The 27,339-nt window shown below is 41.5% G+C and overlaps 1 protein-coding gene across 3 annotated transcripts in view; it reads right to left on the reverse strand.

Annotated features, from left to right (window-relative positions):
• The window catches only part of cep120 (centrosomal protein 120), a 66,450-nt gene extending 48,305 nt beyond the window's left edge, over positions 1-18,145 (reverse strand). For 2 of the 3 annotated variants that reach the window (XM_071400060.1, XM_071400059.1), the window contains exons 1-5: positions 17,282-17,936; positions 16,707-16,863; positions 16,416-16,530; positions 7,176-7,320; positions 3,665-3,813 (exon numbers count right to left, since the gene is read on the reverse strand). In XM_071400060.1, coding sequence (XP_071256161.1) covers positions 3,665-3,813; positions 7,176-7,320; positions 16,416-16,530; positions 16,707-16,863; positions 17,282-17,330 — 615 coding nt within the window. In that variant the 5' untranslated portion in view covers positions 17,331-17,936. The other variant, XM_071400061.1, reaches the window with a different exon arrangement.
• Between the last annotated feature and the right edge of the window lie 9,194 nt (positions 18,146-27,339).

The following is a 27,339-nucleotide window of genomic DNA, read 5'->3' on the forward strand; positions in this document are numbered from 1 at the left end:
TCTCCCATCTCCACAGAGAAACTCTGGAGCTCTGTCAGAGTGACCAGCGCGTTCATGGTCACCTCCCTGATCAAGGCCCTTCTCCCCCGTTTGCTCATTTTTGCCAGGCGGCCAGCTCTAGGAAAAGTCTTGGTGGTTTGAAACTTCTTCCATTTAAGAATGATGAAGGCCACTGTGTTCTTGAGGAACCTTCAATGTTGCAGACATTTTTGGTACCTTTCCACAGATCAGTGCCTCGACACAATCCTGTCTCGGTGCTCTATGGACAATTCCTTCGACCTCATGGCTTGGTTTTTGCTCTGACATGCACTGTCAACTGTCGGACCTTATAGACAGGTGTGTGCCTTTCTAAAAAAACATGTCCAATCAATTGAATTTACCACACGTGGACTCCAATCAAGTTGTAGAAACATCAAGGATGATCAATGGAAAATGGATGCACTGGAGCTCAATTTCAAGTATCATAGCAAAGGGTCTGAATACCTATGCAAATAAAGTATGTTATTATTTTTTATACATTTGCAAAAAAAAATCTAAACCTGGGGTACTGCAAGTAGATTGCTGAGGAAAATGTTTTATTTAATCCATTTTAGAATAAGGCTGTAATGTAACAAAATGTGGAAAAGTCAAGGGGTCTGAATACTTTCTCTAGGCACTGTGTGTACCCCACACAAACAATTATCTGTAAGATCCCTTAGTCAAACAGTGAATTTCAAACAGTTTCAGCCAAAGACCAGGGAGGTTTGTTTTCCAATGCCTCGCAAAGGGCACCTATTTGTAGATGGGTCAAAATAAAATAAAAAGAAGAGTTTGAATATCCCTTTGAGCATGGTGTAATTACACTTTGGATAGTGTATCAATACAAAGTTACTACAAAAGATACAGGTGTCCTTCCTAAATCCGTTCCCGGAGATTAAGGAAACCACTCAGGGATTTCACCAAGAGGCCAATAGTGACTTTAAAACAGTTACATAGTTAAATGGCTGTGAATGTTGATTCATCCTCAGGAAACTTTGTAGTTACTCCACAATACTAACCTAATTGATGGAAAAGGAATCCTGTACAGGATAAAAATATTCCAAAACATGTATCCTGTTTGCAACAAGGCACTTACGTAATACTGCAAGAATGTGGAAAACCAATTAACTTTTTGTCCTGAACACAAAGTGTTGTATTGGACTTGTCCCAAATATATTACTGAGTACCATCCTCCATATTTTCAAACATAGTGGTGGCTGCATCATGTTATACGTATGCTTGTAATTGTTAAGGACTGGGGAATTGTTTTAGGATTAAAAAGACACGAATGGAGCTAAGCACATGCAAAATCATAGAGGAAAACCTGTCTGCTTCAGTTTCAGTCTGCTTTCCTCCAGACACTAGGAGATCAATTCAACTTTCAGCAGGATAATAACCTAAAACACAAGGCCCAAATCTACACTGGAGTTGCTTACCAAGAAGACAGTGAATGTTCCTGAGTGGCCGAGTTACAGTTTTGACTTAAATCTACTTGAAATTCTATGGAGAAAGAGCTAAAAAATGGTTGTCTAGCAACGATCAACAACCAATTTGACTGAGCTTGAAGAATTTTGAAAATAATATTGTGCTAACATTGCACAATCCAGATGTGGAAAGCTTTTAGAGACTTACCCCAATGGTGCTTCTACAAACTATTGACTCAGGGGTGTGAATAGTTATGTAAATTAGATGTTTCTGTGTTTCATATTCACGTTTCACTTTGTCATTATGGGGTAGATGAGTGAGAAAAAAATATATTTCATGAATTTTGAATTCAGGGGGTAACAACAAAATATGGAATAAGTCAAGAGGTATAAATATTTTCTGAAGGTACTGCATATGCGAACAACTTACAGAAACACAAACTACGACTTAATCTCATCTGCCCAGACCAGCATGCTCACACCCCCATCCCTAGTGCCTGCATTGATTGATTTCCAAGTTTTTAGTATACATTTTTTTCAAGATGAGTGATGAGCAATGTTCCCTCTAAGCCACCGCGCAAAAGAAATGCCAGGCTTTGCAGAGACGCAAGAGATTGAACTACATCCCATTAGTTTCAATACATAGATCAACACTTTCTTTGATCGAATGAACATTACATAAAAATCAGCCCATTTTCAATGCAATAAACCAAAACAAATATAACTTTGCAGGATTTAGTTTGTGATTTTGTTGTAGGCAGAGCCAGAGAGCAACGGAGTAGAATTCTATTGGCGGGGGTAGCCCACAAGCGATCTTTCAATCATCTGCGAGTGAATGCGCTTTTCAGATCAGTTAAGATCTGGGTGTGCACATTTGTGGATATTCTTTGCTAGTGAGTTATTAGGCAAGTTATAGATAAGTATAGGTCAGCAATGGGGAGTTACTGCTTCCTACAAGAGCACAAAACATGTACGCTTCATTTCAAGCTGTCTTTGTAAAACCAGTCAGATAAAAAAAATCTTATATCTTAAGGGGCAGTGTTGTATTTTGAGACAGGCTTGAATATGCAAATAGGCAGAGGGGTAGCCAACATAGTCTACTTCTCTGTATGGTAATAATAATTAAATGTTATTTTGTAAAGTGGTTTCTTGCATCATACAATACAAAGCATATTGGCTACTGTCTAAAACAGTAAGGGTTCAACCTCAGTGTTCACTCTAAACATGCGCCGGAAGTTGCACAAAATTCTCAAGTTTCCGCTCATAAGACAAATTTGCTCAGTGCCCCAAAAGATTTGAGGGAACATTGGTGATGAGAATAGAATCGTCCAGCCCATTGGGTATCTCACTACAGTGCCATATGGCATGTCTTGAAATATGCAGACAGACAAATTAAAAGGAAGTTTATATTAACCAGGTTTCCGCGAAACCTTTTTATGCAAGTAAAGCACATGTCGAATACAATTTTTTATGACCGGCCTGATGGAAACTTTTCAAATGTCGACAAAACAAAATATGCTAGACACGGTGTGATCTTTTTGTGCCAGTAAAATTATTTTTGCGAGATATGCAGGTGGAAAAGCTATTATGCGCAAATATTGACATAACCATCATATCGACGTAAACTTGGAGTCACATGATGACCTGTGTGGTCCTCCCACTATGACTCGGGGAAACAATGCAGTTTATTAGGCTACAGATTAAATAAGTTAAGATGCTACTTTCCAATAAATATCGAGGATCTTATTCTGGTGACACGATCATCGATGCTTGGCTGCCGTTTGACCAAAGAAATGATCTTGCTCTTTGTCAATAATAATATCATGTAGGCTATACATGTGCTAAAGCCAACAGCACGCAGATAGCGCTGGTGGCTAGAGCGCACATGCCAATACCAGAGTGCGCACACTCAGTCTATAAAGCAAACATTTTTGTGCGAAACCATCAGTAGTTGAAAATGTGATGGAAACCTATTTAACTTGTATTTTTATTTGATACATGATAATTTAACCACAAAATGTATTTTTATGTGCACTACACCATCACGCACAGCAACAAGTAAATTTGATGGAAACATCTCTGGTGGGAAAATGTGCATTCTGTTTTTATGCGGATTATAGAATATTTACATGAAAATCTGTTGCCAACTGGATGGAAACCTAGCTATTGAAAAGTTACTAATACATATATGTTTACACAATGCTTGTGAAGAAGCACTTTACCTGTTCAAGCTTGGTAGCAAAGGCCACAGTAACAGACAAAACAAACAAGTCAGTGCAATAATCCTGATGTCCAATCTGGTGATATCCTTCATCCTCTTTCAGAACAGCCTCTAGTTTCTCTGGCAAAAGGTTACTTAACACAGGAGAACCTACAAAAACAGGTGACAGTTGTTAAAACACCAAATACAGCCTAATCTCCCAAACGTGTTCAAGTAATATATTAAAACTAATCTACAGTGTCTTGCAAAATTATTCATCCACCTTGGTGTTTTTCCTATTTTGTTGTATTAAAACCTGTAATTTAAATCGATTTTTATTTAGACTTCATGTAATGGACATACCTCACCAATTTGAACTGTTTTGTGTGAAATGGAAAAAAACTTGTTCAAAAATGTTTAAAAAACTGAAAAGTGGTGCGTGCATATGTATTCACCCTCTTTGCTTTGAAGCCCCTAAATAAGATCTGGTGCAACCAATTACCTTCAGAAGTCACATAATTAGTTAGATTGCACACAGGTGGACTTTTATTTAAGTGTCACATGATCTCAGTAGATATATACAGTGGGGAGAACAAGTATTTGATACACTGCCGATTTTGCAGGTTTTCCTACTTACAAAGCATGTAGAGGTCTGTAATTTTTATCATAGGTACACTTCAACTGTGAGAGACGGAATCAAAAAAATCCAGAAAATCACATTTGTATGATTGCATTTTATTGCATGACATAAGTATTTGATACATCAGAAAAGCAGAACTTAATATTTGGTACAGAAACCTTTGTTTGCAATTACAGAGATCATACGTTTCCTGTAGTTCTTGACCAGGTTTGCACACACTGCAGCAGGGATTTTGGCCCACTCCTCCATACAGACCTTCTCCAGATCCTTCAGGTTTCGGGGCTGTCGCTGGGCAATACGGACTTTCAGCTCCCTCCAAAGATTTTCTATTGGGTTCGGGTCTGGAGACTGGCTAGGCCACTCCAGGACCTTGAGATGCTTCTTACGGAGCCACTCCTTAGTTGCCCTGGCTGTGTGTTTCGGGTCGTCATGCTGGAAGACCCAGCCACGACCCATCTTCAATGCTCTTACTGAGGGAAGAAGGTTGTTGGCCAAGATCTCGCGATACATGGCCCCATCCATCCTCCCCTCAATACGGTGCAGTCGTCCTGTCCCCTTCGCAGAAAAGCATCCCCAAAGAATGATGTTTCCACCTCCATGCTTCACGGTTGGGATGGCGTTCTTGGGGTTGTACTCATCCTTCTTCTTCCTCCAAACACGGCGAGTGGAGTTTAGACCAAAAGGCTCTATTTTTGTCTCATCAGACCACATGACCGTCTCCCATTCCTCCTCTGGATCATCCAGATGGTCATTGGCAAACTTTAGACGGGCCTGGACATGCGCTGGTTTGAGCAGGGGGACCTTGCGTGCGCTGCAGGATTTTAATCCATGACAGCGTAGTGTGTTACTAATGGTTTTCTTTGAGACTGTGGTCCCAGCTCTCTTCAGGTCATTGACCAGGTCCTGCCGTGTAGTTCTGGGCTGATCCCTCACCTTCCTCATGCTCATTGATGCCCCACGAGGTGAGATCTTGCATCGAGCCCCAGCCAGATTGACCGTCATCTTGAACTTCTTCCATTTTCTAATAATTGCGCCAACAGTTGTTGCCTTCTCACCAAGCTGCTTGCCTATTGTCCTGTAGCCCATCCCAGCCTTGTGCAGGTCTATAATTTTATCCCTGATGTCCTTACGCAGCTCTCTGGTCTTGGCCATTGTGGAGAGGTTGGAATCTGTTTGACTGAGTGTGTACAGGTGTCTTTTATAAAAGGTAACGAGTTCAAACAGGTGCAGTTAATACAGGTAATGAGTGGAGAACAGGAGGGCTTCTTAAAGAAAAACTAACAGGTCTGTGAGAGCCGGAATTCTTACTGGTTGGTAGCTGATCAAATACTTATGTCATGCAATAAAATGCAAATTAATTACTTAAAAATCATACAAATGTGATTTTCTGGATTTTTGTTTTAGATTCCATCTCTCACAGTTGAAGTGTACCTATGATAAAAATTACAGACCTCTACATGCTTTGTAAGTAGGAAAACCTGCAAAATCGGCAGTGTATCAAATACTTGTTCTCCCCACTGTATACACACACACACACCTGTTCAGAAAGGCCCCAGGCTGCAACACCAGTAAGCAAGGGGTACCACCAAGCAAGCGGCACCATGAAGAACAAGCAGTACTCCAAACAGGTCAGGGACAAAGTGGAGAAGTACAGATCAGGGTTATAAAAAAATATCCAAAACTTTGAACATCCCACAGAGCACCATTAAATCCATAAAAAAAATTAATGGAAAGAATATGACAACAAACCTGCCAAGAGAGGGTCGCTCGCTAAAACTTAGACCAGGCAAGGAGGGCATTCATCAGAGAGACAAAGAGACCAAAGATAACCCTGAAAGAGCTGCAAAGCTCCACAGCAGAGATTGGAGCATCTGTCCATAAGAACACTTTAAGCCGTATACGCCACAGAGCTGGGCTTTACGGAAGAGTGTCCAGAAAAAAAGCCATTGCTTAAAGAAAAAAATAAGCAAACACGTTTGGCATTCGCCAAAAGGAATGCGGGAGACTTCTCAAACATATGGAAGAAGGTACTCTGGTCAGATGTAGCTTTTTGGCCATGAAAAAAATATAGCTTTTTGGCCATGAAGAAAATGGTATGTCTGGTGCAAACCCAACACCTCTCATAACCCTGAGAACACCATCCCCACAGTGAAGCATGGTGGTGGCAGCATCATGCCGTGGGGATGTTTTTCCATCGGCAGGGACTGGGAAACTGATCAGAATAGAAGGAATGATGGATGGCACTAAATACAGGGAATTTCTTGATGGAAACCGGTTTCAGTCTTCCAGAGATATGAGACCTTCCAGTAGGACATTGACCCTAAGCATACTGCTAAAGCAACACACGAGTGGTTTAAGGAGAAACATTTAAATGTCTTGGAATGGCCTAGTCAAAGCCAAGACTTCAATCCAATTGAGAATCTGTGGTATGACTTAAAGATTGCTGTACACCAGCAGAACCCATCCTACTTCAAGGAGCTGGAACAGATTTGCCTTGAAGAACGGGCAAAAATCCCAGTGGCTTGATGTGCCAAGCTTATAAAGACATACCCCAAGAGACTTGCAGCTGTAATTGCTGCAAAGGGTGGTTCTACAAAGTATTGACTTTGGGGGGGTGAATAGTTATGCAAGTTCAGTTTGTGTCTTATTTGTTTCACAACAAATATTTTACATCTTCAAAGTGGTAGGCATGTTGTGTAAATCAAATGATACAAACCCCCCAAATATCAATTCCAGGTTGTAAGGCAACAAAATAGGAAAAATGCCTTGGGTGGTGAATACTTTTGCAAGGCACTGTATGGGTGCATCCCAAATGGCACCCAATTCCCTATATAGTGCACCATGTAGGGAAAAGAGTGTCATTTGGGACACATCCTATGAAGACACTCCTCACCTTGTCTTGGTGGTGCTTTTTTGGCCTTGAATCGTTCTAGTGACAGCTCTGTTTGTTTGGTGTCATTCTCCAGTGCAATGGTGAGCAGAATGGCTGGCTTCAACTTGGTGTACTTGCTGCTTAGTAAGGGATACCATTTAGGAGCCTGGTGACACAATGAAACAAGTCTCATCAGAATCACTTTTTTTTTTCGTCAAATACATTTGTATGTACAGGAATTTCACTGTGTGAAATTGTGCTGGCACAAAAAACAAAAACAAACAGATAGACAGTACCAGTCAAAAGTTTGGATACATTGTAGAATAATAGTGACATCAAAACTATGAAATTACATATGTAATCGCTAGGTAACCGAAAAACTGTTAAATCAAAATATATTTTTGATTCTTCAAAGTAGCCACCCTTTGCCTTGATGACAGCTTTGCACTCTTGGCATTCTCTCAACCAGCTTCACCTGGAATGCTTTTCCAACAGTTGAAGGAGTTCCCACATTTGCTGGGCAATTGTTGGCTGCTTTTCCTTCACTCTGCGGTACAACTCATCCCAAACCATCTCAAATTGGTGATTATGGAGGCCAGGTCATCTGATGCAGCACTCCATCACTCTCCTTCTTGGTCAAAAAGCCCTTACACAGCCTGAAGGTGTTTTTGTGTAGAGCATCTGTGTATGCAAGCACACTCATGTGTTTTTATCTGTTTGATTCAAGGCTTCCAGCGTGTGCCTGACTAAAATGGTAGCTTAGCTACTGCTCAGACATCCACCCAGGGGTTGTGGGCACGTAGGCTAGATACAATGCAGGGATAGATTCTCATGTCTTTGACTGTTTGTCTGTACACACAATGTGAGGTTAGCTTGGTCTTACTCCCTGTTTTGAACATTTGTCCAAATACACACTGGCCTTTGACATGTAATTTCATTGGGAGTGGAAGAAAAACAAATGATAGTCCCACTAAGCCTAAACCAGATGGGATGGAGTATCGCTGCAGAATACTATGGTAGCCATGCTGGTTAAGTGTGCCTTGAACTCTAAATAAATCAGTGTCACCAGCAAAGGACAACCCTACTTTGCGTTTCACAAAAGACACAGCGGTTGGAACCAAAAATCTCAAATTTGGACTCCAGGCCAAAGGACAGATTTCAACCAGTCTAATGTCCATTGCTTGTGTTTCTTGGCCCAAGCAAGTCTCTTCTTATTGGTGTCCGTTAATAGTGGTTTCGCTGCAGCAATTCAACCATGAAGGCCTGACTCACGCAGTCCCCTCAGAACAGTTGATGTTGACATGCGTCTTTTTATTTTTTATTTTACCTTTATTTAACTAGGCAGGTCAGTTAAGAACAAATTCTTATTTTCAATGATGGCCTAACCCAAAAATGGTGGGTTAACCCAAAAACATGGCCATCATGTTCCTAGGCCATCATTGAAAATAAGAATTTGTTCTTAACTGACCTGCCTAGTTAAATAAAGGTAAAATAAAAAATAAAAAGACGCATGTCAACATCAACTGTTCTGAGGGGACTGCGTGAGTCAGGCCTTCATGGTTGAATTGCTGCAGAGAAACCACTATTAACGGACACCAATAAGAAGAGACTTGCTTGGGCCAAGAAACACAAGCAATGGACATTAGACTGGTTGAAATCTGTCCTTTGGCCTGGAGTCCAAATTTGAGATTTTTGGTTCCAACCGCTGTGTCTTTTGTGAAACGCAAAGTAGGGTTGTCCTTTGCTGGTGACACTGATTTATTTAGAGTTCAAGGCACACTTAACCAGCATGGCTACCATAGTATTCTGCAGCGATACTCCATCCCATCTGGTTTAGGCTTAGTGGGACTATCATTTGTTTTTGGGTTAACCCCCATCAGTGGGTTAACTGCCTTGTTCAGGGAAAGAACGACAGATCTGTACCTTCTCAGCTCGGGGATTTGAACTTGCAACCTTTCGGTTACTAGTCCAACGCTTTAACCACTAGGCTACGCTGCCGCCCCACTAGGCTACGCTGTCGCCCTTGAACTCTGTCAAACATTTACTTGGGCTGCAATTTGAGGTGCAGTTAACTCTAATGAACTGTGGGTCTTCCTTTTCTGTGGCAGTCCTCATTAGAGCCAGTTTCATCATAGCGCTTGATGGTTTTCGTGACTGCACTTGAAGAAACATTCAAAGTTCTTGACATTTTCCAGATTGAGTGAGCTTCATGTCTTAAAGTAATGATGGACTGTCACTTCTCTTTGCTTATTTGAGCAGTTCTTGCCATAATATGGACTTTGTCAATTACCAAATAGGGCTATCTTCTGTATACCAAACCTTCCTTGTCAAAACTGATTGACTGAAACGCATTGAAGAAAGAAATTCCACAAATTAACTTTTAACAAGGCACACCTGTTAATTGAAATACATTCCAGGTGACTACCTCATGAAGCTGGTTGAGAAGATGCCAAGTGTGCAAAGCTGTCCTCAAGGCAAAGGATATAAAACATTGATGTTAAACACTTTTTGGGTTACTACACAATTCCATGTGTTATTTCATAGTTTCGATGTCTTCACTATTATTCTACAATGTAGGAAAAAGTACATTTTTTTTTTAAATTGACTGGTACTGTACATCTCACACAGTGCAGTCGGGAAAGTATTCAGACCCCTCAACTTTTCCCACATTTTAGAATTAAGGCTGTAATGTATTAAATATAACATTTCTCAGCAATCTACACACAATACCCCATTATGACAAAGCGAAAACAGGTAGAAACAATTTTGAAAATGTAAAAAAAGTAACATCTTTACACAAGTATTCAGACTATTTGCTATGAGACACAAAATTGAGCTCAGGTGCATTCTGTTTCCATTGATCATCCTTGAGGTTTCTACAACTCGATTTAAGTCCACCTGTGATGTAATCAATTGATTGGACATGATTTGGAAAGGCACACACCGCTCTATATAAAAAGGTCCCACAGTTGGCAGTGCATGTCAGAGCAAAAACCAAGCCATGAGGTCGAAGGAATTGTCCGTAGAGCTCAGAGAAATTATTTTGTCGAGGCACAGATCTGGGGAAAGGTACCAACATTTTTTGGGCAGAATTGAAGGTCCCCAAGAACAAAGTGACCTCCATCATCCTTAAATGGAAAATGTTTGCTCTGAGCAATCGAGGGAGAAGGGCCTTGGTCAGGGAGGTAACCAAGAACCAGATGGTCACTCTGACAGAGCTCCAGAGTTCCTCTGTGGAGATGGGAGAATCTTCCAGAAGGACAACCACATCTGCACCACTCCACTAAATCAGGCCTCTATGGTAGAGTGGCCAAACAGAAGCCACTCCTCAGTAAAAGGAACATGACAGCCCGCTTGGAGTTTTCCAAAAGGCACCTAAAGGACTCTGTCTATGAGAAACAAGATTCTCTGGTCTGATGAAACAAAGATTGAACTATTTGGCCTGAATGCTAAGCGTCACGTCTGGAACACACCTAGCACCATCCCGACCGTGAAGCATGATGGGAGCAGCATCATGCTGTGGGGATGTTTTTCAGTGGCAGGGACTGGGAGACCAGTCAGGATCAAGGGAAAGATGAACGGAGCAAAGTAGAGAAATCCTTTATGAAAACCTGCTCCAGAGAACTCAGAACCTCAGACGGTAGGTTCACCTCCCAACAGGACAACGACCCGAAGCACACAGCCAAGACAACGCATGAGTGGCTTCGAGACAAGTCTCAATGTCCTTGAGTAGCCCAGCCAAAGCCTGGACTTGAACTCGATCGAACATCTCTGAAGAGACCTGAGAATAGCTGTGCAGCGACGCTCCCCATCCAACCTGACAGAGCTTGAAAGGATCTGCAGAGAATGGGAGAAACTCCCTAAATACAGGTGTGCCAAGCTTGTAGCGTCATACCAAAGAAGACTCTAGGCTGTAATCACTGCCGAAGGTGCTTCAACAAAGTACTGAGTAAAGGGTCTGAATACTTATGTAAATGTGATATTTCAGATTTTTTTATAAATTTGCTACAATTTCTAAAAACCTGTTTTTGCTTTGTCATTATGGGGTATTATGTGTAGATTGAAAAGAGGGGAAAAAACATTTTAGAATAAGGTTGTAATGTAACAAAATGTGGGGGGAAAGTCAAGGGGTCTGAATACTTTCTGAATCCACATACAGTATGTTATGTGACATTGTCAAAATACAGACTTTCAAGAGTTCAAGCTAACTTTGTACATTCTTCAGACATAAGATCTGGTGCCAGGACAACAACCACTCCCTCAACGTCAGGAAGACAAAAGAAGCTGATCGTGGTCTACAGAAAACAGAGGGGCGAGCACGCCCCCACCCATATCGATGGGGCTGTAGTGGAGCGGATCGAGAGCTTCAAGTTCGTCGGTGTCCACATCACTAAGGAATTAACATGGTTCACACACACCCAGACAGTTGTGAAGAGGGCACGTCAGAGTAACTTCCCCCTTTGGCATGGGCCTTCAGATCTTCAAAAAGTTCTACAGCTGCAACATTGAGAGCATCTTGACAGGCTGCATCACGTACAGCAACTGCAAAGCACCCAACCGCAAGGCACTATAGAGTCGACCGATTATGATTTTTCAACACCGATACCGATTATTGGCAGACCAAAAACAACTGATACCGATTAATCGGACGATTTGTAATAATGACAATTACAACAATACTGAATGAACACTTATTTTAACTTAATATAATACATCAATAAAATAAATTTAGCCTCAAATAAATAATGAAACATGTTCAATTTGGTTTAAATAATGCAAAAACAAAGTGTTGGAGAAGAAAGTAAAAGTGCTCATGTTTTGAGTGTTCTGTTTGACGCAACAATGTGCCATGTAAAAAAGCTATCGTTTAAGTTCCTTGCTCAGACCATATGAAAGCTAGTGGTTCCTTTTAACGTGAGTCTTCAATATTCCCAGGTAAGAGGTTTTAGGTTGTAGTTATAGGACTATTTCTCTCTATACCATTTGTATTTCATATACCTTTGACAATTGGATGTTCTAATAGGTACTTTAGTATTGCCAGCCTAATCTCGGGAGTTGATAGGCTTGAAGTCATAAACAGCGCAATGCTTGAAGCACAGCGAAGAGCTGCTGGCAAATGCAGGAAAGTGCTGTTTGAATTAATGCTTCCGAGCCTGCTGCTGCCTACCACCGCTCAGTCAGACTGCTCGATCAAATCATAGACTTAATTATAAAATAATAACACACAGAAATACGAGCCTTGGGTCATTAATATGGTCAAACCCGGAAACTATCATTTCGAAAACAAAACGTTTATTCTTTCAGTGAAATACGGAACCATTCCGTATTTTATCTAACGGGTGGCATCCCTAAGTCTAAATATTGCTGTTACATTGTACAATCTTCAATATTATGTCATAATTACGTACAATTCTGGCAAATTAATTACGGTCTTGGTTAGGAAGAAAAGGTCTTCACACAGTTCGCAACGAGCCAGGCGGCCCAAACTGCTGCATTTACCCTGACTCTGCTTGCACAGAACGCAAGAGAAGTGACAATTTCCCTATTTAAAAGAAATTCATGTTAGCAGGCAATATTAACTAAATATGCAGGTTTAAAAATATATAATTGTGTATCAATTTTAAGAAAAGGCATTGATGTTTATGGTTAGGTACACATTGGTGCAACAACAGTGCTTTTTCCGCAAATGCGCTTGTTAAATCACCTGTTTGGCAAAGTAGGCTGTGATTCAATGATAAATTAACAGGCACCGCATCTATTATATGCAACGCAGGACAAGCTAGATAAACTAGTAATATCAACCATGTGTAGTTAACTCAGTGCTTCTCAATTATTTTCTAGGAAGAAGTAAACATTTCGCGCCCCCCAACTCTCCGCCGCGACTGTAAATAGTATCATTTGTCTATAAAATTGTTATAAGTACACCTCTGCATAACATTGTATCCTTATTAACATTAAAGAAAACAAAAAAAACAAAAAAGAAATAGATCAACTTACAAAGAATAACTTTATTAACATTGTTTTTTAGTCTGTAACAGAAAATAATTAAAGTGCATCAATTTTCCTGAAATGTAAAAAAATTCTAGCCTTATTTAAACTGTAAACATTTTTTGACCATTTGATACTGAAAAATTAAATTAAATATAATCAATAAATAATAATACATTCAAATTGATCAGCAACATTAACATTAATTAAGGAGCACAATATATGAAACACTTTGACCTATAAAACAAAAACGAATAAAACAATTTGTGATGATTTTTCTTTAATCAAAATGAGGAAGTCAGGATTAATGGCTACAATGAGCACGTTTTGCAGAGCACAGCTTTTCGAAGCGGGGTTTGAAGCATGATACTGCAACTCTCAGCTCCTGCAACTCTCAGCTCCTGCTCAATGTTTAGCTGGGACCTGTACTTGGTCTTCAGTGCAGCAATAGCAGAGAAGCCAGTCTCACAAAGATAAGATGTTGAAGAAGGAAGAAGAATGCCCATGGCCTTCTTGTGTGGATACTGTGGATACAGCCAGAATTCACTCAGTGTCTGTGATGTGAACCTCAGTCTCAATGTGGAGTCAGACGTCATATCAATGAACTGGTCCTCCTCTGCAGAGCTGAAACCAGTTGAAGCTGGTGCATTGAAAGGATCTCTCACCCAGTCATATTGGGAACTGTTTTCAGGGAAGAACTTTTTAAAGAATCCCATCAGTGATAAAATATGCTCCTTAATATATGGAATCACTGAGGTGGCATCATAGTCAGTAGTGTCAACAAATTCATGCAGGTTCTCGAATGAATCAGTATTTCCTTCATCAAGTCGCCTGCCCCACATTGCAAGCTTTCGAGTGAAAGAGCTGATCTTGTCTGTGACCTGAGGGAGGTGTTTATCTTTCCCTTGAAGCTGTAGATTTAGTTCATTTAGCTTTCCAAATATGTCACTCAGGTAGGCCAGTTGCCAGGAAGTTCTCATCACTAAATTTTTCTGCGAGGTCATACTTGTGCTCCTGCTCCGAAAACATTCTTATCTGCTCTCTGAGCTCAAACTCGGGACAAGACTTTTCCTCGTTACAGCCACCTTGCTTCACTGTGAAACAGCACAGCTTGATGTTCAGCTCCCATCTCACAGATAGCAGAGAAGACTCTTGTTTTTAGTGGTCTGGTCTTTATAAAATTGACTACACCTACAATGTCAGTCATAACCTCACTTAATTCAGAGGAAAGGTGCCTTGATGCCAATGCTTCTCTGTGTATAACACAGTGTGTCCACTCAGCATTAGGTGAGGCCTTCTTGATGAGTGCCCGAAGTCCTTTTCTCATCCCTGACATGGTCTGTGCACCATCACTGCAAACACCAATGCAGTTCTCCCACTTTAGCCCATTCTCAGTCAGGAAGCAGTCCAGCATTTTGAATAGCTCTTCAGCTGTGGCTCTGTCTCTGACATATTTACAGAAAAGTAGATCCTCACACAGGGAGTTTGTCATGTCAAAACGTACATAAGTGATAAACAAACAGTCTTTGTTGCTGTCAGTTGCTTCATCAAACTGTAAGGCAAAACGTTTGTCTTTGAGTTTATCTACCAGCTGTTCTCATCGTTAGCAATGTAATTTATACGTCTGGCGACAGTGTCATTGGACAGAGGGATAGTTTTTATTTTTGCAGCACTTGCGTCATCCAGCATGACAGAGACCATGTCTAATGCTGCAGGCAGTATCAGCTCCTCTGCTATGGAGTGGGGTTTTTTGCACTGAGCAATTTGGTACGCCACCTTATATGATGCTAACAGTGCTCGCTGGTTTACTGAAGTAGCATTCACAAAGCGGGACGATTGTTAGCAATATTCGGCACGTTTTCGCTGAAAAAACTCAAGCGGCTTATCAGCGTGATTGGGGTGTAATGTCTTTAAGTGACGCCTTAATTTATTTGGCTTCATGCTGTCAACATTTTTAGACACAGTAAACATACCGGTCTTTCCTCGTCTCCCACCGTAGTCACAGTGAAGCCAAGCGCTACATACTTCCTCGTCTTAGGAAGTAGGAAGTCATATTTCCTGGTCTTAGCTTTCGGGAGACTTACATTTGTCTCATCTCCGTCTTTCTTTTCATCCCTGTTAAATATTTTTCCATGGTGTCTCTTAAGGGTTTGTTATCTGCACTTCATATCTCCTGCTCTGTGCTGCGTGCTCTTGTTCGGTGCAAAAAAAAAACTACTCCCTGCGGCAAAAAAAGCATGTTCCCCGGGGTCACACGCGCATCGCTCCGAGGCGCGCCCCACTATCTGAGAAGGACTGAGTTAACTAGTGATTATGTTAAGATAGATTGTTTTTCATAAGATAAGTTTAATGCTAGCAAGCACCTTACCTTGGTTCCTTGCTGCACTCGCATAACAGGTAGTCAGCATGCCACGCAGTCTCCTCGTGGAGTGCAATGTAATCGGCCACAATCGGTGTCCAAAAATGCTGATTACCGATTGTTATGAAAACTTGAAATCGGCCCCAATTAATCAGCCATTCCGATTAATCGGTTGACCTCTACTATAGAGGGTACGGAGCACAGCCCAGTATATCACTAAGGCCAAGCTCCCTGCCATCCAGGACCTCTACACCAGGTGGTGTCAGATGAAGGCCCAAAAAAAGTGTCCAAGACATCAGTCATCCAAGCTACCGCACGACAAGCTGTACCAGTGCACAAAGTCTGGATCCAACAGGACCCTGAAAAGCTTCTAACCTCAAGCCATAAGACTACTAAACAAGACTGCTAAATAGCTAATCAAATGGCTACCTGGACTTACCGTCTTTTGCACTGACTAGGAACACAGACTGGACTCTACCCACACACTCACATCCTAACACATATGCATACTGACACCATACACACACCACATACGTTGCTCCTGTCTATTATCAATCCTGTTTCCTACTCACTTACCCCATACCTATAGCTACCTCAATTACCTTTTACCCCTACACATCGACTCGGTACTGGTACTCCCTGTATACCGTCATGTTACATTTACTCGTTATTGTCTGTGTATTTAGTCCTCAAGTCACTATTTCTATTTATTAAACTCTGCATAGTTCGAAAAGGACCCATGAGTAGGCACTTCACTGTTAGTCTACACCTGTTGTTGACGAAGCATGTGACAGATACAATTTTAACTTATCTTCAATGTATGAAACGTAATTAGCAAAAAGCCGGTATCACATTGATAGCGAACATCTTGAATTGCAGAATAGCAATATTCAGAGAACACCGGAGGAGCTCACCTGTTTGATTTCTTGCACAGATCTTAAATCAAGAATAATATATCCAACACACTCTTTCACAGATGTGGTTGTATCAACAGCATAGCACTGTAGTTTGATGGGTGTGCGCTGGAGTCTGGGGGTACAGAACATTGACATTACAATCTTCAGTTGCATGCATGTGTACTAGTAGTAGCCTAGTGCATCAGCAATCAAAGTGCATAACTGCAGGGAAATTAACCATCATGAAAGTAAAATTAAGTAACTAGGCATCAATAGTATCTAGAGAGAACGTATGTAGTTATGAATGACCTGTGCTGGTGCAAGGTCCTGCGATCAAGTTCCCAGGCCAACTCTGTGCAGAACTGAGGCTGCTCCTTGTGATCAACAGGGTCTGTAGCCAACTGCTCTCCATCAAACTTTGCATGTACTATAAGGTTGTGGCGCTGGCTCTTTGGGAATTGACGACCTGGGTCGAGCAAAACATATTTCAAACAGACATGCTTGTAGCTTCTATGTGGCATATAAGAATGTGCTTAGCTAAATGTACACCATGGCGAGCCATCTAACCAACCATTTCAATAAGAAGTTTATCAGCTAGCAAAACGTAGCTAGCTAGATTTAACAGTTAACTAGTTGACGTTAACTAAACATTACCGTAATGTGCTCGCTAACTAAAGTTACAAGATAGCTAACTAGCTAACGTTAGTTAGCTACGTTAACGTTGCAGAAACAAAAGTGAGAAAAAGAGCTAGCTAGCTACCAGTATCTTTGGGCTGACGTTAGCTACAATACATACGCTTAGTAAATATGTTAGTACTAATGTTAGATAACTAGCCTAGTAAATAAAGAAAACACAAAACGGATTGACTTTGACCAAACGTTACCTTCAAGAATGGACACCACGATGAGAAGTTGGTCGGTCTTCGATGCCATTTGTGTAAGTTAGACTGGCTAGCTAGCTTTATTTTTTAACAACGTGTTTCTTGTTGTCTTGCTAGACTTATCTAGCAATGACTGTCAGAAATATGTTTCACCAGGGAGTCTGTCTGCCCGTTGCATACCCCGCTTTGTTGTTATTATTTGCCGCCACCCCTTTCGTTCAAAATCGGAAGTGTCGAATGAGACCTCGGGTTTATTCATTACGCCGATTCTGTTGCAAAACGTTGTCTGTAGTAACCGTTTACTCCAAACGGAAAACGTTTTGGAACGAAAACGACAGTTTATATTGGACACATTTAGGTAGGTCCTCCTGTTTCGTTACATTTGCAGAATCGCATAAAGCCTCATGTCCAGCAGTTGCACAAACTATTTGTGTTCCGGCTGAAGTCTTATTGTTAATGAAGCAGTCCGCAACGCTGGGTTGGTGATGCTGCGGTGCGTTCTGTATACCGCAAGAATTCCGTATTTTCAACTCGTGCGTTGTTACAAACAGACGTTCATAAAACAGTCAAGCCAACTATCTAACTACAAAGCTAACCACTTTGCTAGATCGTTTAGCTAATTGCCAGCACCTATCTTCCACTTTCCAGCTAATTCTTTCACATTCAACTAACCAGGTAATCCAATCATATTGGCAATGTGTCTCCATGCAACATTTTTAGCATGGAGATCCCGGTAGCAATCGACGCTTTGGTCGAACACGGCAGAGAACCCAGAGACAGCGAAAATGACCTTATCAATGCTGCAAACCTTTCTGCAGCCTTACGAGACACAAGTGCATCAAGGACGGATATATTCAACTTGTGGACATCGGGCATAAATTAGTTGAAACTAAAACTGCCCACAGAATTTGCTGCTACTCCGCTTCGCTGATTGGTCAGTTCACAGCGCTGGTAAAGCCTCTTCTGATTGGCTCGCTTCACCAGCTTGTTGAGCCTGAAGGGAATCCCGCTGGTGGTGCGAAATAGATTTACCTCAATAATAAATTGAGATATAGGCAGTGGCGATTTTAGTATGTAAATCTTGGTGGGGCAAAAAAGAAATGTGATGCATGCCATCAAAGCCACAACACACAACAATACATTAATTGCACTATAACGGTGCCAACATGAAGCTGTCCCAACAGCAGTCCAAACACCTTACCACTGCTACAGTTCATTCCGCCTCATTGTAATGCCTTAAATAGCTAATATGGCTGACTTGCTTAAACAAATGTGGTTCCTACTTACAATTGAGATGTACAAACTATGGCATAAGGGGACGACAAGCGGATAAGAGGCAATCCGTAATTTCGTTTCAGTCATTAATGAGCGAGAGACGAAGGACGAAAGGGGGATACCTAGTCAGTTGTACAACTGAATGCATTCAACTGAAATCTGAATAAGAGAGGTGGGGGGATTAATCGAGATCCACGTCTTCAGCGCCCGGGGAACAGTGGGTACATAAAGGGCAAAACAGCCCGGGGATTCGATCGAGCAACCCTTCGGTTACTGGCCCAACGCTCTAACTACTAGGCTACCTGCCGCCACGTAATCAGTATAACAATTTGTTCAGAACTTTTGAAATGTACAGCGACAGAAGTCAGAACACGGGCCGTTCTTACATATAAACAGACAAAGAAAGCTCTTACAATATTCAATGATTACATTTCTCTAAAACAGGTAATAGGCAAATAACCACACACCAGCGATGAACGATGTGTTTACAATACAACGTTGGTGAAAATAGACTAAATTATTAATGTGAGGCACATGGGCTACTAACAGCGTCTTATGGCTGCAATCCCGTTAACGGGATCGATATGACAACAGCTACTGAAAGTGCAGGGCGCCAAATTCAAACAACAGAAATCTCATAATTAAAATTCCTCAAACATACATGTGTCTTATACCATTTTAAAGGTAATCTTGTTGTTAATCTCACCAAAGTGTCCGATTTCAAATAGGATTTTCAGCGAAAGCCCCAGAAACGATTATGTTAGGTCACCGCCAAATCACAGACAAACACAGTCATTTTTCCAGCCAAAGACAGGAGTCACAAAAAGCAGAAATAGAGATCAAATTAATCACTAACCTTTGATGATCTTCACCAGATGACCCTCATAGGACTTCATGTTACACAATACATATATGTTTTGTTCGATAAAGTTAATATTCATATACAAAAACCTCATTTTACATTGTCGCCATGTTCAGAAATGCCTCCAAAATATCCGGAGAAATTGCAGAGAGCCACGTCAAATAACATAAATACTCATCATAAACTTTGATGAAAGATACATGTTTTACATAGAATTAAAGATACACTTGTTCTTAATGGACCGCTGTGTCAGATTTCAAAAAGCTTTACGGCAAAACACAATATTCAATCATCTGAAAACAGCGTTCAGCCACGAAAGCAAGCCATACAGTTACCCGCCAAATTGTGCAGTCAACGAAACTCATAAAAAACATTATAAATCTTCACTTACCTTTGCTGATCTTCGTCGGAATGCACTCCAAGGACTCCCACAAGAAATGTTTGTTTTGTTCGGTAATGTCCATCATTTATGTCCAAATAGCTACTTTTGTTAGCGCGTTTGGTAAACAAATCCAAAGTCACGAAGCGCGTTCACTAAAAGCTGACGAAATGTCCAAAAGTTCCGTAACAGTCAGTAGAAACATGTCAAACGATGTATTGAATCAATCTTTAGAATGTTTTTAACATAAATCTTGAATAACATTCCAGCCGGAGAATTACATTGACTTCAGATGAGCGATGGAACAGAGCTCCCTCTCATGTGAACGCGCATGGTTAGAGCATGGTCAGGTCATGGCAGACCTGACTAATTCCCCTCTCATTCGGCCCCCCTTCACAGTAGAGGCATCAGACAAGGTTCTACAGACTGTTGACATCTAGTGGAAGCCGTAGGAAGTGCAAACTCGTCCATATCTCGCTGTGATTTCAATAGGATCTTGGTTGAAAATCGACCAGCCTCATAATTCCCACTTCCTGTTTGGATTTTTTCTCAGGTTTTTGCCTGCCATATGAGTTCTGTTATACTCACAGACATCATTCAAACAGTTTTAGAAACTTCAGAGTGTTTTCTATCCAATATGAATAATAATATGCATATATTAGCAACTGGGACTGAGGAGCAGGCAGTTTAATATGGGCACCTCTGTGCCCCTTTGATCCAAGCTACTCAATAGTCAATACTGCCCCTTCAGCCATAAGAAGTTTAACACCTGTCACATATCAGTTTGCAAACAAAAAATGTATTGAGTTAATAAAGCAGCATACAAACATGGTCTCTTTTTTTCTTTCTTGAGTAAGGCAGCTCCAAAAGCCTTCTTGGATGGACACTTCTAATATAACTCTGGCAGAACCGAAGGGGCAACATTTTTCGAGCTCTAACCTTAAAATTGGTGGTGACGTACTGTCCCATGAGTGAAAGAAAACGGAACCAATCATGACAGAAAACTAAGCCAATCAGGCGCAAGGCTCTGTATTTTCTGCTGGGTAGCCCTACCACCACAGAAAGCACTGAGCTATGCTGAAACACATGCATTTTGGACCTGCTTCCTCAAGAAAGCAAAAGAGACCATGTTTGTATGCAGCTTTATTAACTCAATTAATTTTTTGTTCGCAAACTGATGTGACAGATATTATTGCCAAAATAACAAGCAAAACACTGGGTATAGGTATGCTATCGGCTGTATACATAGCTACTGGTAGTAGGGATGCTGAGGCTGCTGCAGCACGCCCTGAAAAATCTATATTTACAGATTTTCAATACCATTTGTGACTCATTTCAGCATATGTCGCACTTCACTACTTCATAGGATAGGTATTTGAACGTAAACATACATTTTTTATCAAAATGTTTTTTGGGGTTAGAAATGCCTTGTGGAACGTGCACTTCCATGTGCTTTAATAACAATACGAGCCTAGTTGTTTTATCCATGGAAAAAGGCAGGAACCATCCCGCTAGCCATGATTGGCTGAGATAATGGATAGGCTGGACATGCCGGGAGATGAGTTTGTACTGGTCTACCATGTAGTAGGCTTCTGTCTATAATGTGAGCTGCTCAGTATGTGTTGATAGTCCTTTCTACCATGTCGTTTTTGAAAGATATAAGGTTAGCCATCGAGAACTTTTTTTTACCACAACTTTGAAAGTATGCTTGGGGTCATTGTCCATTTGGAAGACCCATTTGCGACCAAGCTTTAACTTCCTGACTGATGTCTTGAGATGTTGCTTCAATATATCCACATTATTTTCCTTCCTCATGATGCCATCTATTTTGTGAAGTGCACCAGTCCCTCCTGCAGCAAAGCACCCCCACAACATGATGCTGCCACTCCCATTCTTCACGGTTGGGATGGTGTTCTTTGGCTTGCCAGCCTCCCCCTTTTTCCTCCAAACATAACGATGGTCATTATGGCCAAACAGTTATATTTTTGTTGCATTAGACAAGAGGACATTTCTCCAAAATGTACAATCTTTGTCCCCATGTGCAGTTGCAAACCATAGTCTGGCTTTTTTAGGCTGGTTTTGGAGCAGTGGCTTCTTCCTTGCTGAGCGGCCTTTCAGTTTATGTCGATATAGGACTCGTTTTACTGTGGATATAGATACTTTTGTACCTGTTTCCTCCAGCATCTTCACAAGGTCCTTTGCTGTTCTTCTGAGATTGATTTGCACTTTTCACACCAAAGTACGTTGATCTCTAGGAGACAGAACGCGTCTCCTTCCTGAGCGGTATGACGGCTACATGGTCACATGGTGTTTATACTTGCGTACTATTGTTTGTACAGACGAACGTGGTACCTTCAGGCGTTTGGAAATTGCTCCCAAGAATGAACCAGACTTGTGGATGTCTACAATTTTTTTCTGAGGTCTTGGCTGATTTCTTTTGATTTTCCCATGATGTAAAGCAAAGAGGCACTGCGTTTGAAGGTAGGCCTTGAAATACATCCACAGGTACACCTCCAATTGACTCAAATTATGTCAATTAGCCTATCGGAAGCTTCTAAAGCCATGACATAATTTTCTGGAATTTTCCAAGCTGTTTAAAGGCACAGTCAACTTAGTGTATGTAAACTTCTGACCCACTGGAATTATGATACAGTGAATTGTAAGTTAAATAATCTGTCTGTAAACAATTGTTGGAAAAATTATTTGTGTCATGCACAAAGTAGGTGTCCTAACCAACTTGCCAAAACTATAGTTTGTTAACAATAAATTTGTGGAGTGGTTGAAAAACAACTTTTAATGACTCCAACCTAAGTGTATGTAAACTTCCGACTTCAACTGTATATACTGTATCTTATACCATCTATTGCATCTTGCTTATGCCGCTCGTCCATCGCTCATCCATATTTTATATGTACATATTCTTCTTCCATCCCTTTTAGATTTGTGTGTAAAAGTGGTCAGATGAAGAAAATGCTAAGCTACAAGACTGTTTTGCTTGCACAGACTGGAATATGTTCCGGGATTCCTCCGATGGCATTGAGGAGTATACCACATCAGTCGTTGGCTTCATCAATAAGTGCATCGATGACGTCGTCCCCACATTGACTGTACGTACATACCCCAACCAGAAGCCATGGATTACAGGCAACATCCGCACTGAGCTAAAGGCTAGAATTGCCGCTTTCAAGGAGCGTGACTCTAAACCGGAAGCTGATAAGAAATCCCGCTATGCCCTCCGACGAACCATCAAACTGGCAAAGCGCCAATACAGGACTAAGATCGAATCGTACTACTCTGACGCTCGTCGAATGTGGCAGGGCTTGCAAACCATTACAGACTACAAAGGGAAGCACAGCTGAGAGCTGCCCAGTGACACGAGCCTACCAGACGAGCTAAACTACTTCTATGCTCGCTTCGAGGCAAATACACTGAAATATTCATGAGAGCACCAGCTGTTCCGGAAGACTGTGTGATCACGCTTTCCGCAGCTGATGTGAGTAAGACCTTTAAACAGGTCAACATTCACAAGGCCGCAGGGCCAGACGGCTTACCAGGACGTGTAATGCGAGCATGCACAGACCAACTGGCAAGTGTCTTCAATTACATTTACATTACATTACAATTACATTACACCTCTCCCTGTCAGAGTCTGTAGTGCCAACATGTTTTAAGCAGACCACCATATTGCCTGTGCCCAAGAACACTAAGGTAACCTGCCTAAATGACTACCGACCCTTAGCACTCACGTATGTAGCCATGAAGTGCTTTGAAAGGCTGGTCATGGCTCACATCAACACCATTATTCCAGAAACCCTAGACCCACTCCAATTTGCATGCCGCCCCAACAGATCCACAGATGATGCAATCTCTATTGCACTCCACACTGCCCTTTCCCACATGGACAAAAGTAACACCTATGTGAGAATGCTATTCATTGACTACAGCTCGGCGTTCAACACCATAGTGCCCTCAAAGCTCATCAATAAGCTAAGGACCCTGGGACTAAACACCTCCCTCTGCAACTGGATCCTGGACTTCCTGACGGGCCGCTCCCAGGTGGTAAGGGTAAGTAACAACACATCCACCACGCTGATCCTCAACACGGGGGCCCCTCAGAGGTGCGTGCTCAGTCCTCTCCTGTACTCCCTGTTCACTCATGAATGCACAGTCAGGCACGACTCCAACACCATCATTGAGTTTGCCGATGACACAACAGTGGTAGGCCTGACCACCGACAACGACGAAACAGCATATAGGGAGGAGGTCAGAGACCTGGCCGTATGGTGCCAGGACAACAACCTCTCCCTCAACGTGATCAAGACAAAGGAGATGATTGTGGACTACAGGAAAAAGAAGACCGAGCACGCCCTCATTCTCATCGACGGGGCTGCAGTGGAGCAGGTTGAGAGCTTCAAGTTCCTTGGTGTCCACATCACCAACAAACTAACATGGTCCAAGCACACCAAGATAGTTGTGAAGAGGGCACGACAAAACCTATTCCTGCTCAGGAGACTGAAAAGATTTGGCATGGGTCCTCAGATCCTCAAAAGGTTCTCCAGCTGCAACATCGAGAGCATCCTGACTGGTTGCATCACCGCTTGGTATGGCATCTGCTCGGCCTTCGACCTCATGGCACTACAGAGGGTAGTGCCACCGGCCCAGTGCATCCCTGGGGTCAAGCTTCCTGCAATCCAGGACCTCTATATCAGGCAATTTCAGAGGAAGGCCATAAAAATTGTCAAAGACTCCAGACACCCTAGTCATAGACTGTTCTCTCTGCTACCGCATGGCAAGCGGTACCGGAGCGCCAAGTCTAGTTCCAAGAGGCTTCTAAACAGCTTCTAACCCCAAGCCATAAGACTCCTGAACACCTAATCAAATGGCTACCCAGACTATTTGCATTGCCCCCCCCCCCCCCCCCCCGCTGCTACATACACCGCTGCTACACTCTGTTGTTATCATCTATGCATAGTCACTTTAATAACTCTATCTACATGTACATATTACCTCAACTAACCGGTGCCCCAGCATATTGACTCTGTCCCGGTACCCCCCCTGTATATAGTCTCGCTATTGTTATTTTACTGCTGCTCTTTAATGACTTGTTACTTTTATTTCTTATTCTTATCCGTATTTTTTTCAAGTACATTGTTGGTTAGGGGCTCGTAAGTAAGCATTTCACTGTTGTATTCGGCGAATGTGACATCAAATTTTATTTGATATTAGGTAGTTGTTGGGGAATTGTTAGATTACTTGTTAGATATTACTGCGCTGTCGGAACTAGAAGCACAAGCATTTCGCTACAATCGCATTAACATTTGCTAACAATGTGTGTGACCAATCAAATTTGATTTGATTTGCTTGAAAAACACTATTTGATACTACTTTTATTTTTCACACTACATCCATATTGGCATGAATCCCAATGCGTTTCAGGTGCCATAGACTTTAGACTTAAATGGGAACAATTCTTGTTACTTCTAGTCTTCTAGAAATGCCATTCAAACTTTAAAATGTGCAGACCGGTCTGGAATATTGTGCTTGTATACTGACCACAACTACTGACCACTACTGACTACACAGCTACTGACCACACAACTACTGAACCACACAACTACTGACCACAACCACACAACTAATGACCACCCAACTACTGACCACAACTACTGACCACAGCCACAGGCCTACTGACCACAACTACTGACCACTGCCACACAACTACTGATCACAACTACTGACCACCACTGACCACACCTACTGACCACATCCACACAAATACTGACCACAATTACTGACTACAACCACACAACTACTGACCACAACTACTGACATAATTACTAACCACAACCATACTACTACTGACCACAAGTACTGACCACAACCGCACAGCTACTGACCACAACCACAAAACTACTGACTGCCCTTACTGACCACAACCACACAATTACTGACCACATTTCTGACCACATCTTCTGACCACAACTACTGACCACAACCACACAACTACTGAACACAACTACTGACCACATAAATATTATAGAGCTAAAGAACCTTCAACACAACTACTGACCACACAACTACTGACCACAACTACACAACTACTGACCACAACTACACACCTGCTGACCACAGCTACAAACACCACCCCAACATTGACATGTAAAGACTGCCTCAACTTAGATCGCTTCAACACAGCTTTTTGCTACCATTCCTACTTCATAAACTAAAAAACTGCTTGTTGGCAGGCTTCATCATTCAAAACTGAAATCGTTGCCACAAAACATTCAGAATGTTCAGACAAAAACATTTTGAGAGCTTAAAAACACAGTATATGGCTTCTGATGATATACCTAGTACTCACTTTAGCCTACTGTACTAGCGCACTATAACCCACTATAATTACTGCACACCTACAAACCATCACAAAATAAGTTACTATAACTAACATATAGCCTATGAAAACCCTATTACTACCATCGCTACTACTACCATTACTACTACCGTCACTACCACTACTACTACTATTTCACAACCATAAATACCTTAACACTAGCAAGCACACCATATTTACTTCAACAAATGTAATTTTCTATGTATTTATTATGAATGCTTCTTTGTCAGGTACAAGGTTAGTGTAGGGGAGTGGAAAGGAAGATGTGGGAACCCTGAGAAGCTCTCTGCAAATGGCCTTGTTGCTTACCTGTGCCAGGCCAAGAGTAAAATGTCAGCGCTCTGTAGGCAGCTTTGTGAGGCATGGATTCAACCAGCAAAGCCCTCAGGCCTAAAAAGCCTCTGCACCAATATCACAGAGGGTTTTGTAAAGGATTTTCTCTGAAATATGAAATTTGTGAAATCGAAGTTTGATGTATTCAGGGAAGCTCACCATTTGTGTATTTTGTGGTGGTTGCAATAACACGAAACATAACTAAATGTTTATTTAAAGCCACTTTATCACTAGAGTTTTTTGGGGGGTTTCAGGTGAAGCTGCTGATCTAGGCAGGGACATCGAGATGTTGGCAAGTACATTAATAGATTTTAAAGGAGCTTCCAGCAGCATGTCCCTTGGGCCAAGCCGGATAGTAGAGCTTGATGAGGTGCAACAGTTCAAATAAGCTTATTATGTATATAACGCAATGGACATAGATATAATGATAGTACTGTAGTGTATCACTCAAAAGTAATACACAATAACACAAACATTACTGGCCTGTCTTGGGATTACTGGCCTGCCATGGCATGTGAGCATTGATAATCCATTATCATTGTGCAATCTCTTTCACATATTGCTCATTCACAAAAATATCTACCATATGTTTACATAAAGTTATTATTCTGTCCTCCAGAGCAACACTGAAGGACGTGGTCGCAGTTCTAGCCTCCCATTCAATTTGGCCACTCATGGTCTGGTAGGAAATCTGCTTAGCCATTTCAGCAATGTGTTGGACAAGTGCATGACAGAAAGAGAGAAAATATTACAGGACAAAATAAACTGAAATAAGCTTTCTAATTGTCTGATGTCTTTAATGAGTCAAGTTTGACAATAGC

This window comes from Salvelinus alpinus, chromosome 5 (genome assembly GCF_045679555.1).
Source record: "Salvelinus alpinus chromosome 5, SLU_Salpinus.1, whole genome shotgun sequence".
Taxonomy (NCBI): Eukaryota; Metazoa; Chordata; class Actinopteri; order Salmoniformes; family Salmonidae; genus Salvelinus; species Salvelinus alpinus.